At 53.5% G+C, this 17644-nt stretch overlaps 1 protein-coding gene across 3 annotated transcripts in view; it reads right to left on the bottom strand.

The window, feature by feature from the left end:
* Positions 1–389: 389 nt before the first annotated feature.
* The window catches only part of PLXNA4 (plexin A4), a 362426-nt gene continuing 345171 nt past the window's right edge, over positions 390–17644 (bottom strand). For all 3 annotated transcript variants that reach the window (XM_057733462.1, XM_057733460.1, XM_057733461.1), the window contains 7 exons: positions 17198–17301; positions 16554–16653; positions 15260–15450; positions 14184–14353; positions 9614–9826; positions 2716–2866; positions 390–485 (listed from right to left, as the gene is read on the bottom strand). In XM_057733462.1, coding sequence (XP_057589445.1) covers positions 390–485; positions 2716–2866; positions 9614–9826; positions 14184–14353; positions 15260–15450; positions 16554–16653; positions 17198–17301 — 1025 coding nt within the window. The remainder of the gene's footprint in view (positions 486–2715; positions 2867–9613; positions 9827–14183; positions 14354–15259; positions 15451–16553; positions 16654–17197; positions 17302–17644) is intronic.

The raw sequence follows: 17644 nt of genomic DNA, 5'->3' as shown, positions 1-17644 counted from the left end.
GGGAGGTGAAGCAGCAGCATAGAAACCTCCTCCATCCGTGGCTCTCCATCCGTATTCGGGCCCTGCTGCTGATGCACGGGGTCAGCGGGTAAGAGGGCCCCCTCTGATGGCTTCTGGTCAGGTCCCTCACTGGGGGCGGGCTATCCTGGAGTAACTGCGGGTCAGTGGCTTGGTTCAGTGGTGTTGGCAGAGCAACTGAAAGAGGGGGCATCCAGGAAGGAGGGAGAGACAGAAACAGGCAGAGAGAGAGAGAGGGAGACAATGCTGCTCAGGGGATGCTGCTGATGCCAGTTGGAACTTGCACTTGGTAAAGATGATAATCTAGACTGAGGCACGGCTTGGTGTGTCCCTCCCTCCGGGGGGGGGGGGGGTGGCTGGAAGGACGGTTCTCAGCTGTCTAAGCTCATGAGGGTTATGACTTGTTCTAGTTTGTAGGCCAGTTTCTGCTTCCCACACTGGTCATCGTGGTCCAGAGGTCCGAGGATCTGTGGAGCAGCCAGGAACGGAGTGGTTATTAGTTTGCGTGCCTGTGTCTGTGTTCTTAGGATACACACAGGCAGGGGACGTGGTCAGAGGGTTTGAGAAGATGTGTGCAGGTGAAGCAGCCCACATGAAGTTCCTGGGGAGGCAGACAGCCTGGGGGATGGGGATGAGGAGGTGTGGAGGGCTCTCAGGCACAGGGAACAGACTTGTGGGCACCCAGGCGTCAGTGAGCACAGGATACCAGCACACACATCAGCATGTCTGAACACATGTGTACACGCCACGACCCACGTAGGACAGCTGAGAGTGGGCAGAAGACCCCTGTGTCAAGATGCTCCAGTTAGCTACAGGCTAAACAGCAGACAGGTCCCTACCTATCGGAAGGTATGTGCTTAGTGTCTCGGGGCAACTGTGATTTCACAATATCAAGACATCCCACCCCCTTCGTGAAAAAGGAACATCTTCCCCATCAGCAACCGAAGGCCTGAAATTCCACATTCAGAAAGTTATTTGGCTCCACTTTGCCTGTTAAGAAACAAACATCTCTCGAAGAGTTCTGTCTTAAGCTTTAGTGGTCACTGACACCTAATAGACAAAGTCTGCACAGCCTTTGCTGAGATCAGAGGGTTGGCAGAGGACAACGACAGGGAGCAATTGTGGACACATGAGGGAATACGTGTTAGAATCTGGCTCAGACTCAGGAGTTGCAGGATTGAATAACGGCTCTGCCAGTCTCTAGCTGGGTGATGTGGGCAAAACACGTAACCTCTCTGAACCCTCATTCCCTCATCTGTAAAACGTGGGACATATGACTCCCTCTCTGCGCTGCTCCGGGAGAGGCGATAAAGTCACGTAACATATGTGAGTGCCCGTCACACCATGCCTGCTCCAGGAGGGGCATGACAGACAGGGGTGGTCTCCATGGGCCCTGGGGCCTGAGGAAAGGGGGAAAGGAGGGGAGGGGCAGGAGGGAAGAGGAGGCTGAAGGCTTGAGGGAAGGCTCCTGGAGCTTTGGATTTCCTGACCCAGTTAATATATTTTTAATTGGGGAGACCAAATGAGCTGCCAACTTCTTAGCTGGCCAAGAACCATCAGTGACTGGCCCCAACATTTCATAAAGATGGGACATTTTTGTTTGTTTGTTTTAAGATGGGACATTTTAATACAGCAGACAAGTGAATTTGCAGACTAAGGGACAGTCCCTTCCAAAATGAGACAGTGGCACTCATACACTGGCCTACTCTACATTGTCCTTACTTCTCAAGTGGCCATGGACAGGTGGAAACAGCCCTGGACCGGCACTGGCCCGTAGGCTGGCTTTGCGGTCCCTCCCCTGAAGGACCCACCGCTGATTTTCCCTGCCCTTGATGTTCACAGCATTATGTCGCTCCTGGCCTGTGGACACCAGGCCCTGGGCCCTGCTGGGGCTCCTAGACCCTCCTTAACCCGGGCTTCCTGGACCCTCCCTCGGGCATGAGGCTAGGAGGAGGTAGAGGGCCCGGGGCACTGGCTCCGGCTCCCATAACTACTTTCCACTCGCAGGGAGGGCGGCTGTGCCGCTGCCCAGGCTTGGGGAGCCCGGCTTCTGAACTCACTTGGTCTACACTGGTATGACCAAGAAAACTCCCATAGGCACCTCTGCGCAGGCCAGAAAGAAGGCAGGGTCTGCAGGGGCAATGACCCCAGGGGAGGTTTCCCAACTAAGGAACATGGCAACTGAAAACAGACTCCATTCTACTCTGTTCTGTGTCTGTTCTGTTCTGATTCTACCCTGTCCTATCATCTTGCTTCTATTCTATTTCTATTTTCTATTCTATTCTATTCTATTCTATTCTATTCTATTCTATTCTATTCTTTCTATTCTATTCTAATGATCTGCCTATGGGATTGAGGAACTGCTAGCTTAAAGAGAATTAGATCAGAGAGATAAATGGAAAAAATAAAGGAGAGGGAACAGCAGGGGAAAAAATAAAGAAAAATAAATGAAAGAAACAGATACTTGATCTACATATCTGAAAAGAACAGGGATTAATGTAGAATTGATAGGATGGAACGTTCCTAGTGTCCCAGTCTTTAGAGCACAGCTCCCAAGTCCTGGGCAGTAGAGTTTCCCCAGCAGGCGTTGGTGGCATGTCTGGGGCAGTGCTCTTGGGCATAGAGGCTGCTCCGGGCAGGGATTTCTGGGTCTCTGGCCCAGTCCCTCCCCACGGGCCTGAGCGGGACAGGGCTCACCTCCTCGCTGTACTTGCCCACGTAGGAGAAGATCTCGGAGAGCGCGCTCATGGTGTTGAACTCATTCATGTGCATCCGGGACTGCTCAGCCAGGTACGCGTTCATGTCCTGGTCGCTGATGGCCGGCATCTTCCCGATGTCTGAGTAATACCTGCCAAGGAGTGGAGTGAGGAACCATGTGTGGGGGCAGAGGAGAGACAGAAGCTCCCGGCACTGGGTCTGGGGCCAGTGGTGGCCTGTGAGTGACCCCCTGGGGACCGCGGCGGGCTCTCTCCCAGCTGGGCTTCTAGGTCTGGCCCAGGGAGCGCCCTCTGCAGCTCTGGATGCAGGAGGAAGAGGGAAGGGATTCGAAGAGTGGTGGACGGGGTGCGACCAGGGGGAAGGAGGGACTATCTCCTGCACTGCCTTTGCGCCCAGCTCCCACAAGAGTGGTCTCGTCTGCCTCGCGTGTTCTTCTAACACCCCCTCCCACAGACGCAAGAAGCCTCTTCTAAGCAGTTGCCCTGCCCTGATGTCCTCCCCTCTCTGCGTGTCAGCCAGGAGAAGGGTGGGACTGGGGGCAGGGCAACTGCTTCGAAGAGGCTTCTTGCAGTTGCCCGGCCGGGGAGAGGCTGGCAGAAGGCAATCAGTCACTGTCACTTGCAGCTGTGCACTCCTGTCAACGGGTTAATTAGATGCCAACATTTACATTTTTAATTTCTGCCATTTGACATTTTATGCAGCAACCCCCAATTCCCCCACCAGAGGGGGGTTGTGTCGTTTCCTTAGGAGGAACCGAAGGGCCCTGGTGCCCCAAAGACAGCCACCCTCTCCCGGGTGCTCCAGCTGTGGGCTTCGTGGAAGAGACCAGGCACCTGCAAAGGTGGGGCAGCGTCAGGACCGTGGGGCACACTGCAGGGAATCCTTGGGTCCCAGCTCAGCCCACAATGAACGGCCGTGGCTCCAGTGCTGGGAAGAGTGAGCCTGAGAGCTTAGAACAGAGGAGGGTGGTGGGGACAGTCGCCAGGGCGGGCCCTAGGGTGGGGCAGCAGGGGAACAAAGTTTTAGGAGAGTCACTCACTCTCACCTGGGTAAGCGCAGGTGACAATGACAGGCCCTGGGTCCCCAGAACTCAAGGCTTGATCAGGTGAGCTGAGGGGGTATTCTCAGAGGCTCTGGTTCAGCCTCACCCTGGACCCCAGCCCTGCGTCTCTCCCTCGGCATCCGCCACCGTGCTGACCATGAATCCATCCGTCCTGTGCCCCTTCTCCTGCCTCCATCTCTGCCCGTCGGTGCCCGGGAGCTGGGTGACAGGCTGTCAGAGGTGGCACTACTCCAGCAGCATGCTCAAGGGCCTCCATGAGTGACAGGTCAATTTGTGCCAGAGCATCCCCAGGCCGGCAAGGGCTGGGCTGAGCCACAGCCCTGCACAGAGGCCGTCCTGCCCCCAGCTTATTTGGACTTCTTTCTTCACAACCTTCTTTCAGTGTGGGGTCCTCTCTTCTCCCACCCATCTCGTCCCCAGAGCCCTCAGGCCCTCAGCAACTTGTCCCATTTCATCTGGTTCCTCTGCTCCATCCCAGAAGAACCCACTCTCTTCCAGGCCTGCATCCCACTGCCAAACATCTTCAGGTTCCTTGGGATTCTGAGTAAAGACATCCCAGGTATTAAAGTTCCAGTGAGAGACTCGATTCATTGCCACTATCTCTAGAAGGCAATAAATGCAATGTTCCATTTTATAGCAGAGACCCAGGGGCGTCAGCAGTGGCCCCAACCTTGTCACTCCCAAGGAGATTTGTGCCATTGTCCCCTCACGATTCCATGCCTACCGAGCAAAATACATCTGTCAGGTGAAGGGTCACGTGCACAGATCACATGGGGGGAAATAGGAATAAACGGCCCTCTCACTTCTGTCTTGCGGCCAGCAGCCGGACGCGGCTCTGGCAACACGGCTGGGTCCAGAGTTTCCTCCAGACAGTCACACTCTGTCACTACGGACAGTCAGAGCTACTGATCGCGAGGAAAACCCCAGGTTCCCCTGATGGGATGTGATTTGTCATCAGAAGCAAAGACTCCTGCCATTCCCATTACCTGCTTGTGGAAACCTTACAGGCAGGCGGATGGCTCTGTCAGGCTTTTTGCAAATAGCATCAGGGCTCCTACTGCGAGCTTTATGGTTCCGGAGGGGCCTGAGAGCCCAGGGACCATCATCTCATGGGAAACAGCACACCCAGCACTCTGTCCCTTCGCAATGGCCTGCCTTGTACTGCACTAAAAGCCCAGTCCATCTCTCCAAAGAGAATACTTAGAAAACGTGTCTGTGTGTGAGAAAGAGAGGGAGGGGGGTGGGGTGGGGTTGAGAGTAGAGTAGGGGAGGGCAGGGGTCTAACTCCTCACCTGAAGTCACGGGGGCGGCCCGCCTGGCTGTGCAGTGCAGGATTCCCGCTCAGAGTGAGTTCAGGTCTGCACAGGGCAGCGTGTCCCTCCTCTGCTGCCTGTGTGCGGAGGGCGCTGGATGGGACCAGCGCACATCTGTGCCACACGTGAGCCCACGGGTGGATCGACCACACGCCCTCATCTTCAGCAAGTGCTAGATGGCTGAGCTGAGTGGCTTTGGACAGTTCGATGTCCTAGAGGTGTGTGGGGCTGAGGTCTGGCTGGCATTGGGTCCATCCTCATCCCCAGCGCTGCCCAGGGCTAAGTGGGCCCGTCCCCCCTGCAGGTCTCTGCTGCCCTTGTCTTGACCTCTCCCCACTCCTCTCCAGGGCTCTGCCCAACCCCATCCCCTGGCCAGCACCCCTTGAGCCTGACAACGGCCCTGCTCTGGCATCTCTGTGCTGTGTGCACAACGGCTTTCCCCTGGGCACCTGCTGTGCTGGGGCTTTGCCCTGGGCCCTACCACTGAGCAGCCTTATTGGTTGTGACGTATGCAATTATGCCCCATTAATGAACTTCACACATGTGCTCTTATCAGCTGGCTGCACAGTGAGAAAGGCAAAGGTCAGCCTGGGCTCCTGTACTTGAACTTGCTCCCATGGGATGCCCTCCTGCAGGTGAGTCATTCTCCAGAAGGGACCGGTATTCTGAAAGTCTCCCAGGACCCACCCTCTAGCTGGCCAAGGCCTGGCCCACTGAGGGGGGCTGGGTACCACCAGTGGCCTTATCCAGCTTTCTTTACTGTGTTTGATCATACCACATGGGATGCCAGCACCGTTGTGGTCCTGACACTGGTCCTCAGGAGCTGCTATAAAGGGTAGTGCCCAGAGAGCTGGATTCTCTGCTGTTGACCAGTCTGCAGTGTTTTACATTCATGGGCTTCTATGAGATGTGCCCAGTCTGTGATGGTGGGTGCCTCATCTGCCTTTAGGATGGCCCCAGTGATTGAGAAGGTGGTCTCCAATGCCCTGAACTCTTAGAGCAGAACAAAACATGCTCATCCCTTCCAACAGCTCAAGGATGAAGATGCAGATGTGAAAGACATTTAGAGCCTGAGGCTCTGATGTACAGATACTTGCCTTTCAAGGTCCTGCACAAGTCTCTTCCTCTGTGCTCATTCACTGACCTCCCCAGGCCCAGCAGAATCGGGCCCTCGCTCCCTGAGCCCCCACTAGTATAGCTCATGGGGCTTGCTGAGGGTCCATGTGTCCTCGTTGACCACAAGGATCACAAGGGAAGGATCAAGTCTAATCCATCCTGTGTCCAATGCACCCATGATGGACACCATAAATGTTTGACCCATGGATGAATGAATGAGTTAATGAAATGTCCATACTTCACCTCCAGTATTGCTCCCAGGGTGAACTGTCACAGTTTTATATTTTGAATGGATGGCTTCTTTAGGAGGCATTTTTAAATATTTTAAATTCTTAGCCTTTTTCAAGTGTGACACCGGTGATAGACATCATCCCAACATGTGGCACACCCCGGTCCAATTCCCAGGGGCCCACCTGTGGCTCCATTCCACTCACTCCTACTTGGAAAACCTGTGGCTGCAAGCGAGGGAGGCTCCTGTTGCCACGGGGTTAATTCCAATTTAAAATGAGAGGCTTCATTCTAACACGCAACTGTTACTGCCACTGGCAATGAAACAGAAATTACTGCTGACCATGACACACCAGTTTGGTGACAACACTGTTGAGTTCTGCTCTGTAAGATGAGGGTAGCAGTTGCTTGCTACCGGGGAACCAAGATGTGGCCGTAAGCGAAACCCCTAATACCTGGATGGAGGTTTGCCATGGGACCACCAACCCTAAGCTTTGCATGGTATTTGGAGGCAGGAATGGATGGGAAGATGGGTGAGAAGATAAGTAGAAGGATGGGAGGGATACAGGGTGAGAGGACAGGTGGGAGAATGGGAGGGGGATGGTGGGGGGATGGGCAGATAGAAGAACCTCTAAGAGATAAAGGCAGCTTAAGTATGACAGAGTGACTTGGGCTGCTCAACCCACAGAGTTAGTGAGGTCTCCTACATCCATATGCTTCCCAGCCCCCTTGAGAGAGTGCCAGCCGGGGTAAACCCTGTTTTCAGCAGTGAGGACAGAGGCCCTCCCCCAGTGCACTCTACAGCAGTGAGGCAGGGAGCCTGCGCCCCATGTGAGCTGTCTGCATGCCTCACAGCAGCTGGACATCGAAATCAGAGGTGGGCAAGCCCTGCCCACAAGAAAAGGGCCTTCTACCATTGTTCTCCTGAACTGGAGGCCGCCAGCGCTCTCAGCAGGCAGAGGTGGGCGATCAGGCTGGCTGTGGCTGGCAGGCTCCGTGCTGCTGGACCTCACCTCCCAGTAGCCAGACGAGCTCGCAGGCCAGCGTCCTCAGGGAGAGAGGGTGGAACTGACCCATTCAACACCAAGGGAAGGAGCACTCTAGGCTCGATCCCCAGACTTGTCCGTGCTAGTTCCCAATCCCTCCATCTTTGTACCCTCATCCCAGAAGGAGAGGAGAAAGAATTTGGGATCCCAAGCAAGTGAGAGATGACTTTCCTGAGAGTGCCACTGGTTGCTAAGAAACGGGTGGGATAAGAAATGGAGACCATCAAGGCACTCCTAAAAATAACCAAATGGACTGGGGTTACTCGTGACCTGTAGCAGCTGCGTGGCACAGATCTCATTTAGCACCAAGTGAAAGGGAGACTATCAGCCCAGCACGTGCATTATTCTCACCTCCGACTAACCAGGCCATTCTGGGCAAATGTCCTCTATGCAGGTGTACCACAAATGCTCCCAGCCCTTCACACCCCTGCTTTCTCCCTCCCTGCACAAGGTCCCATTGCCGTGACATTGCAGGGATGCCCAAGAGCCCAGCTGCTGCCTCTTTCTTCTCTTTCTTCCCTGAAGAGCCAGCTGACCACACAGGGGAGCTTGCTCCTCTTGGCAGCTCTGTTGTCAGAAGAGTGAGCCACTGCTGACACAGGGGGAGGTAAGAGCCTCTTTGGTGACTCAGACATAATCAGATACAAGGACAAAAGAGTGAGCTCTCTCTCTGACAGCCAAGGCTGGATGTCCACCACATGCACCAGCAGGAAGGGGTGGGGGAGATATCAAAGAACAGAGGGAGAGGGAAAACAAAATGCAGTTTTTCTAGCAGAACTACGTTACTGGGATGGCCAGAAGCCCACCCCCTCTCGGTTATTCCCTCTCTACAAGGGAAGGCAGTTTTCATCTATAAGGTTAGAGACTGTCTCTCTGCCATGGGCAAAACAATAATGTTCATTTTGTCTCAGTCACCAAGTCAAGAACAACTTCTGGTCTCTTTGACTCTTCAAAAAGGCACCAAATCTGAGCTTCTATCCAGGTTTCCTATCTTTAAGCTACTTAGAAAAAAAAAGAGAGAGGGACTTTAAAATCAGGACTGCCAGGTAGCGTTGTGCAGGTTGTTCACTGCATAAAGGTGCTTGGTCGAGAGGGTGAGCTAGGACTGACAGCTAGCCTGTCATTCAACAAACCATGCATCGTGGCATGGAGCCACATCCTCTGGTAGGAAGGGGTGCCTTCCTTAACTCACGCAGACACCATATGGGTTGACAGAGGCCCTGTCTAAAAGTATCATAAATTGTAGAAAAGAGATTTGGGAGACATCTGGATATGGGGATCTCCTTTTATCTTGGTCGCTTAAGTCATCTTGGACTGATTACTCAGCCATTCTGTAAGTATAGCTCTTCACCTTCATGGGCACAAAATGTGCTTATAAAGCCTGTCCTCTTATATTCTGGAGCCACTGTGATGCATAAATAGATAGACTTTCAGCTGGTTGTTGAGCTCAGGTGCTTGGCATACGGAGCTCATGCGGCCCAGACAAACCATGGATGTTCTTTACTGTGAGTTAGCTTTGTACCAACAGGAATGCAGCTCCACAGCGTACAGGTGACCCTCCCGTCACAGGTGCATGGCTGAGACTGCATTAAATTAGGGCCACTATGGCTGGGAAGGCACTGGAAGGCCCCAGGCATCAAGAGCTCATTGTGTGAGAGTCAGGGGACTGGGACAGTGAGAAGCTGTTCAGGGTGACAGTGACATCCCCACAGGACACTGGAAGAACTGCCAGATAGACAGGGGCAGATGGGGACAGGCCTCCAGCCTGTCTATGGCAAGATGTTATCTGGTCCCTTGAAGTCTTTTTTTTTTTCTTTTTCTGGTGGGCATTAGAGCAGGGAACTGTATTTCCTTCCTGGGCCTAGAAAAATCTGGGCCCTCCATGCAGGGGAGCAGAGCGCAGTGGCAACTTCTAGCCATGTCCCATTCTTGTTTCAGCTGACAAAACTGGGTTCGTGGGCTGTGGGTGTCACCACTGCAGGATGGGGCTTTGTGCAGGATCCGTCTGCAAGCCCCGCCCATTGTAGAGGGGAAGGGTACCCGCCACACCCACTAGGGAAGTTGCCTGCTGGGGCCAAGGGCCTACCTGGGCTCCCCAGCCCAGCACTCACCTCTCCACCCAGTTCTTGTAGCTGGGGATGTCCTTGGCGTAGAGCAGCTTGTTGGAGGGGGAGTCCTTGCCCAGCCGGTGCTCCGACGTGGAGCACGAGTCCATGAAGGTCTGGGCCACCACAGAGAGGCAGGCATCGGTGATGCTGTTCTTGTGGATGTCAAACACGAACTGGGGGTTCTTGATCATGTTGACCCAAAACCTCAGGGGCAGGCTGTGTGGGGGGAAGAAGCAGACGGTCAAGGGGGATGAGTAGGGGCGTCGTACACGGACCCAGAGAGTTCTCTGGAGAAAGAGAAAAGCCTGGGAAGCAATGTTCTGAGGGCCTTCTCTATGTCATCGAGGCACCTTCCAGGGACGTGAAGATCAGCAAGGCTGAACAATCCGTTCAGAGAAACAGCGTCGATGGGCCCTGGAGGGCTCGATGCCCAGCCTGGACCACGGGACTCACCCTCTCACGAGCCCTGAGAGCACAAGGCTTTGGGGTCCGGTGCAGCCATGACAGGTGCTAGAAAGTGGAATTTCTGACTCTCTATTCCACTGTCTGGCCTCTATGCCAGATACAAGGCATATCTCGTTGGCAAACCTTAAACAGCTGGGAACCTGGACTTTGTATCTTATTCTCTGCCCTCCACTGTGTGACGTGGAAAAGCCATGCCTTTCCTCCCTGCCTGGCCGTATCGGCTTCCTCCCACATGGGGAGGGCCCCGGCGCTGAACAGCTCAAGTGGAGCGAACTGATTGCCACCCCCAAGCTGGCATGCTGAACAAATCCCACTCCTGGCCTCTCACCTGCCCCCTTGTGTTTCCGCCTTCCCCTCCCTTTCTTCCAGCTAGCACCTACTGTATACCAGGAGCTACGCTAGCAACGGGGAGTGCCCTGTGAATAAGACCCATTCTCTGCCCTCGAGAAGCCTTCATTCTGGTGGGCTTGGGGGGCGTCAGACGTGCATTCAGGAGCTATGGGTGCGGGGATTTCCTGCTGGCCCAAGTGGTTTGCACTTCGCACTTACACTGCTGTGGGCCCGGGTTGGGGAACTAAGATCCTGCAAAGCCATGCAGCATGGCCAAAAAAAAAGGACCTAGGACCTATGGGTGCTAGACCAGAAGGATGGGTGGGGGTGGTGGGGTCCAGGGTGGGACCCAGGGAGATGTGATCAAGTCTACCCAGAGGGACATGTCTGGAAAGTCTTCACAGAGGGGACGACGGATGCTGAATGATCTCAGTTTTCAAGATGCAGAGGTGCTCCTGAGCTGGAGGAAGAAGGGGAGGAAGGTACTGCCAAAGAGGAATCAGCTAAACAAAGACACAGAGGAGATGAAATGTGCAGGGCAGTGTGGTAACGATGAGCCGCGTATCTGTTGCTAGAAAGCGTCCCAGGGCATCGGGTGAAACCTGCCCACCGGCCCCTTTCAACGGTACTCCGCTGGCTCTCTGATTCTGTGCCTTCCATCCAGCCTGCAGAGACAGGTCCGGAAGCGGGGTGGCACCCAGCAAGGGCTGGCTTATTTCCCTCCCTCTGCCCCCACCTCCTCACCTCCTGCCATCTGCCCTGATGTATTCTTGTTTTGGTTGCTGTTCTCACGGTTGGTAATAGGTGGTAATAGTTGTAATATTCGTATGCGTTTGGCTTGCCTCTTAGAACTTAAACTCTTTTGAATTACATTATTTCAATCCAGCAAGAATAAGATTTCTATATTTGTTGTATCTCCCAGCAGCCAGCACGCACACACAACAAATGCTAAAATACAGTAAGACCTCACATTCAAGACTGCCAATCAATCACCAAGTGTTTATTAAGTCCCTACGACGTGTGCTGTGCCGGCAGCACTGAGGTCTAATGACGTTAAGTGGCACTTGTTTCATCCTGGGAAATCCAGAGGAGGAAATAAAGGGATGGAACAGAGGGTTCTGACACTCCTGGGGACGTCAGGGTCACAGGGGCTGCCCAGTGGAGACCATGAGAACTGGGCTCCGAGCCTCAGATGAGGGACTCCCGGCTGCCCAGCTGATGAAGTCTCCAGTCCACATCTTCGCGTTCCCGGAAGTCCCGCCCAGAGAGGGACTCGGGGAGCCCACATTTGCTGCACGGCTGTTCCTCCCCAGCACTCCCTTCAGACAGCTGCGCTGACAGGCAAGTCAAACAGGGAAACCACAGCAGCTCCTGCCTAATGAAATATTAGCATGTTATTAACATTAGTGGGTGCACTAATCTCTGGTTGATTGCAGCCACTCAGGCTAAATGAGCAGGAGGTTTATTTGAAAGAGAAAAGGCAGGGCAATGTGGAGGAAGCGGGTAGGGGAGAGCGGGAGTTACAACTTTGGCCAGGAATAGAGAAAGGATCCCTTTTCAGTCAGGGACAATTAACTGTAAGTCAGTATGCAGATCTCATAATTCCTGGACTAACTGCGTCTTGTCCAGGTGGCCATGATCAGGGTCGGGGGAGTACGTCCTCAGGTGAGAGGACCTGAGAGCTGGTAGCGCTGTCTACTGCCTGGCTTTCCTTCCCTGGGGCTGGAGCTCTTTACGACCACACCTGGCACTTGCAAGAGCTGGCGGGAAGGAAGGTTCTGCCCTCCCCCCAAGGACTTTATGGCAACACAATGTTGGAGGTGCCCTTACGTGCCCCAGTGGGAGGTATGGGCTGAAAACAAATGGTTTAGATGCCATTTCAGGTGGAGGTACTTGTAAAGGGCTACCAGGGCAAGAGGGGATGTTTTGGAAATACAAGCTCTCCCAGCACCGGGATAAGGTCTGGGCAGGGCATTCCTTGAATTCTGAAGGCTGCAGATGTTCAACTGGGGTGGTAAGTGGGAAGCCTTTGTGGCAGAGAGAAGCAGCCTGGGTAGGTCAGGGACGTGCCCTTGGAACAGCTCTGCAGAGTCATGCTAAGAAGTTGGGCGAATCAAGTGCAATCTTACCTAGAGGCAGACACTGGGAGGGATCAGACCTGCAGGCCTTGCAGAGGAGGGAACAGCCTTCACCCAGTGTGCTGTACTAGATGGGGGATCCACCGTTTAAGAGTCTTACTGCACTCTGATGACAGACTCTAGGTGCATTAAATAGATAGCTAGTGGGAAGCAACTGCATAACACAGGGAGATCAACTCGATGATTGGTGATGACCTAGAGGGTGGGATAGGGAGGATGGGAGGGAGGCTCAAGAGGGAAGGGATAGGGGGATATATATATAAATACAGCGGATTCCCTTTGTTGTACAGTGGAAACTGGCACAACAGTGTAAAGCTATTACACTCCAATAAAGATCGAAAGAAAAAAAAAAAGAGTCTTATTTCAGAAAGGCTGTAAGAACTCCGCGATGCAAGATCTTCTCTCACCTAGAAATACTGTGGGAGCAAACCCTGCTCTTCAGTTCTATGGTCCAAAGCTCTGTTCCCACCTGATCTCCCAATTTTAGTAGTGATTCTCTATTCAAGTGAAAGAGAGGAGAAGCCAGAGCATCCTACATTAAATAACGTTTCAGTGCACAAGCTGACTTCTGCCTAAATCTGGGTCTTGGTTTGGGGCTCCGGGCTGGTTGTCAGGGCGCCTGGCTGAGCCCTCGTACCATGTCAGTCCTGGCACTTGGCAGGTGCTGGGCAGCAGGCTCGTGCTGCTTTGGAAGAACGTTCTGGGGAAGAACACCCCAGGACAGGGACTGTGTAAAAGCTGCAGCAGGCAGGTGATTCTGGAACTCTCAAGTAGAGACCATCTTGGCCCCGCATCTTCATCAATATTTATCAAGCCCCAGCTTTGTGCAAGGTTCCATCACGAGATCTGAATACTGATATCTGACCTTGCAGTCTCACACTGAAACACAACTGACACACAGATGAAGGGAAAGGATGATACATGATAAAGGAGAGAGGGGACCATGGTGAGACATCTAGAGTGTCATTTAGGACTTAGAGGATCCCCTTGTCTCAAAGACACAGTAGTTATAGGATGGTCCCTTCCCCAAAAGGAGTTTGGGAAGGGGGTTTGTGGAAAGGGAAGACCACTTCTTGAATAGAACAGAAACACTCCTTGTTCACCCAGATGAATCCTAGGTGTGCTTCAAACTCCGCTTAAGAGTGGCTGTGAGATGCTGCCCCTCTACAATCCAGCTGCACACACACATCCCCTAGTGTTGCATGTGCCTCTCCGTCCCAACAGCTGCTCTCCTGTCTCTTACCCGCGAATGTCAGCCCACGGAGGGCAGAAGTCACGCCCGACAGTCTTTGTAGCCTCAGTGTTTAGCACAGGATCAGGCACAGGGGAGGCACCTGGATGTGAGAGCCACCTGGCTGCCACAACGGGCATGTTCATTTTTGCTCATTGAGTTGGTTAAATGTTTGTTGACTGACTGATTGATGGGAAAGAAGGATGATTTGACTAGAGGGAAGGGAGAGAGGAAGTGAGCACACAAATAGTCAGGGAGGAGGCGGAGGCCCGGAGAGAGTGCCTGAGCAGAGCCCCCACTGGGAAGGTGGAGTGGCCCCTCTCACCCTCTCCAAGGCCTGGGGCCCACTTAAGCCCAGGGACTCCAGGCTGGCCTCTCCTGATTCATCCTCTGCTTGCCCCTCACTCACCAGTTGCTCTTCCAGGTGTGGCGGACATGTGGGTCATGGATGCCGTGCTTGTCCGCCTGCTCATCCAGAAAGTCAAACATGTATTTGATGGCCAGGGGCAGGGCGGAGCCGCGGTGCGCCGTGCTGAAGATGGTCTCGAAGAGGTCATCCACAAACTTCTGCAGCGTGCCCTGGGGAGGAGGCACAAGTTCAGACACAGCTCACCCGCGAGCTCTGAGGGTGGGTTTTAAGATCGATCAGCCTCCCAGATGGCAGAGGGGAGGACAGTGCACAGCCGGGCCTGCTTGGGTGAAATCGCCTAAGTGCATATATGCAATCTGCACCCTCCCCCTGCCTGCTAGCATCTGTCTTGAGCAGCTTTACATTCCCCCGGCACGTGGAAAACAGATATAACACTGATGATTGGACCTAAGGAAGCCTTCCTCTGCCCACAACGCAATTTGGTTTAACACCCTTTGGCGGTGTTATTTTAGCACTTTTCACAAATGCTAATGAACAACTCACTTGGTCAGAGCAGACAAACACAATCTGCTGGTTCTGTTTAGGCATTATTCACGCCAGCTAATGAACAGTTACTCATCTGGCTCCTCGGAGAGCAGAGCCGAGGCCGCTCTCAGGAGTGAGGGACTAACCACAGGCACACAATGTCCTCAGAACCAGGCTTAGAAACGGTGCCTGGAAAGTCACTGATGGAGCCCCAATTTCCATCACTAGAGATTGTATACGACACCCCAGAGAAATAGTCATTCTTCCGTAAGGCAGAGCAGAAGACCGTGAAAACACGTGGCTAGTGGCTCTCTATTTGAGCAAGGGCAAGAGAAGGGATGGAATCCAAACTTCAGACTGCATGCCAGCATGGATGTGTGGGTGGGGTTGGCTGCAGCACTGGGTTGAGAAGGATTCTGAGGTTCTGTGCTGGGAAAGAGACAAGGGCTGATCAGCAGGGCCTGCATGAAAGGATGAGAGAGGAGATCCAGCAGAGATGCTAGGTATTTGCCACTCGGGCATTTCTGTGAGGTGGTGATGTCCCATCCCATAACCTACACATGACCTGCACCCTGTCGGGAGTCCCATACCTTGGTGGCCAGCAGTCGTGTCAGATAGATTTCAGACACCATCTTGCTCCCCCGGTCACCCTCCTTCTGGTCCCCGTGCTCGTGGTTCTTCACCAGGTGCCACATCTTGACTCCGCTCTCCAGGTCGGGGGTGATCATGGGTGTGCGTGAGCGGAGGCTGTCGGGGCTGCCGGTGTACCGGATCATGTTTTCTGCCAATGCAAGGACCCCACGCGGGTAAGGCCACCCAGCCTTCCAGCCCATTACTTACGACACACCCACGCTCCAGCTGAGGCCAACTCTGATGCTTCCCGCATTTGCAGGCGCTGTCCTCTTCCCTTGCTTTCGTCCACGCCTGAAACTGGGATGCCTCTCCCACCACCTCTGGGAAACTTTCTGTGGCCACTCCACCCATTCAGATTCCCCTCCCTCCTGCACTTGCATCTCTCCAGCCCTTATTATTCAATTTGTAAAAATATAAGCTTGTCCTTGTGTACACTTTCCTTGTAAGAGCTCTCAAGTCTCAGGGTGTGTTCTGTGTAGCCAATTAAGTACCAATGAAAGAGCAGGGAGCCTGTCTCCCCTAATGACCGTTGACCAGCTGAGTGATCACCCTGTCACCTGTGTACCTTCATCCATCCCTCTAGCCTGGACCAATTCTTCCCACTTATTTGCTGAAATGTGAGGTGTAGTGAGATGAGTACTGAGCAGGAAAAGCAGAGGCAGGCCCTGCTGTGTGCAGGCATCATCCTATGTTGTCTTCTATTTCTTTTTCAAAACCATCCCTTGATGTTGGTGGTTTTTTTCAATCCCCACTTTGCTGGTAAGTAGCCACTCCAGGCTTGCAGCCCACATCCAGTGCCCTTTTCCCCTTACTGAGGAGCAGAGACCTGGGTCTGTACCTTCCCTCAACTGCTGCATAGCGTGTGACCTTTGCACATCATTTAGCTTCTGTGCCTCTGAGTTATGATTTGCTAATCTGCATAATGGGGGAAATAATAATTATTTAATTCACTGATTATTATGAACCTGATGTTTGCTAATGAGTTATCACAAATGGGAAAGCATCTTAGAGACTGTAGGATGCTCAGCAAGGTTAGACTTTCTTCTTGTTTTTGAGGATGGAGATCCTGCTCCTGCATCAGAGCCCATCCTCTCCCATTCAGCGTTCCTCTCCAGTGGCCAGCCTGCCTGACTCCCCCCACCTCAGCCCCGTTCCCCATCCTGGGCAGCCACTGCCTTCCAGCAGTGCTGCCGTCATGACCACAGCTGCTCAGGGCATCCTCTCCTCCCCAGAATGATTTGATGGACTCACCATATTTACTCGCTGAGGTCCTGGAGACGGTGGAATTGTTCACTGCATTGTAGGCTGTCACCTGCTTGGACACTAAAGCCACCACAGAACCATCTGGCACCTACCAGGGAAAGGCAGGTAAAGGCCCGGGCACAGAAACTCTGCCACCCCAGGAAATCAGGACAAGCCAGGATGAACGTGGTCCTCAGGACCAATCAGTGCCTCACCGAGAACCAGGGGACCAAGGAGGCTGTCAGCTTTCCTTTGAGGCAACAGACAGATCTGAATACGGAATCACAGTCTGTTGGGGCTCCCTTTTGGAGCAACTCTGGCAAGAGCTTCTCACCGGCACCCTCTGTCCTTACGCTTCCCTGGGAGAGCACCCAGGCTTAAACTCCAGGGATCATCTAAGAAAGGGTTTTTCTCAAGGTCTGTGCCCATGCTTCAGGAAGCATGCACCCAGCATCCTATGTTCAAGGAGGTCAGGGTTTCCTGGCTGGGGACCATGTTTTCCCTGGGTCTCTAAGGGCACATGAAGTGCTGGTGAAGACGTGGATTTAGGGCTTGGTAAGAGCCTCAGGGCAACCCTGTTATTCAAGCACTGAGACTCCCAGGGACTTGGCTGCCCTGTTAGCTAGCCCCTCCTCCCTCCATGGTCCCCTCACCTGGTAATGAGCCAGGGTGTTCAGTCTCTTCCAGTCGTTCTCAATCTTGGTGGTGATGTCTTCATCCTGCAGGATCATCCTCGCTCCGCTTCCTTGCCGCCACTCTGTAGGGAGAGCAGGTACATCTCAGAGCGGTCCCTGGGTCCCTCCCGTGGGGTCCTGAGGGCCCCTGTGCAGGCACCTACACAGCACCATCTTAGGGGTGCATCCGTGGACAGACATATGCTAGCAGACGCTCCGAGAGGAGGGATGCAGAAGCTCTCAGCAGAGGGGGTCCCTGAATTCCAGTTCTGGTTCTCATCCCAACAAATTATGTGACAGAAGTAGGAATAATATCACCCCTTCCGCTCTCCTGTTGCAGCAGTGGCCACATCTGCAAGAAGTCGGTGCTTATTAGCAGAATGAACAAGGTGGGTGAAGGTACTTAAGAAAGTACTAAGCAAATGC

Source organism: Hippopotamus amphibius, chromosome 4 (assembly GCF_030028045.1).
Source record: "Hippopotamus amphibius kiboko isolate mHipAmp2 chromosome 4, mHipAmp2.hap2, whole genome shotgun sequence".
NCBI lineage: Eukaryota > Metazoa > Chordata > Mammalia > Artiodactyla > Hippopotamidae > Hippopotamus > Hippopotamus amphibius.
This window is presented reverse-complemented; position numbering and strand designations above follow the sequence as displayed.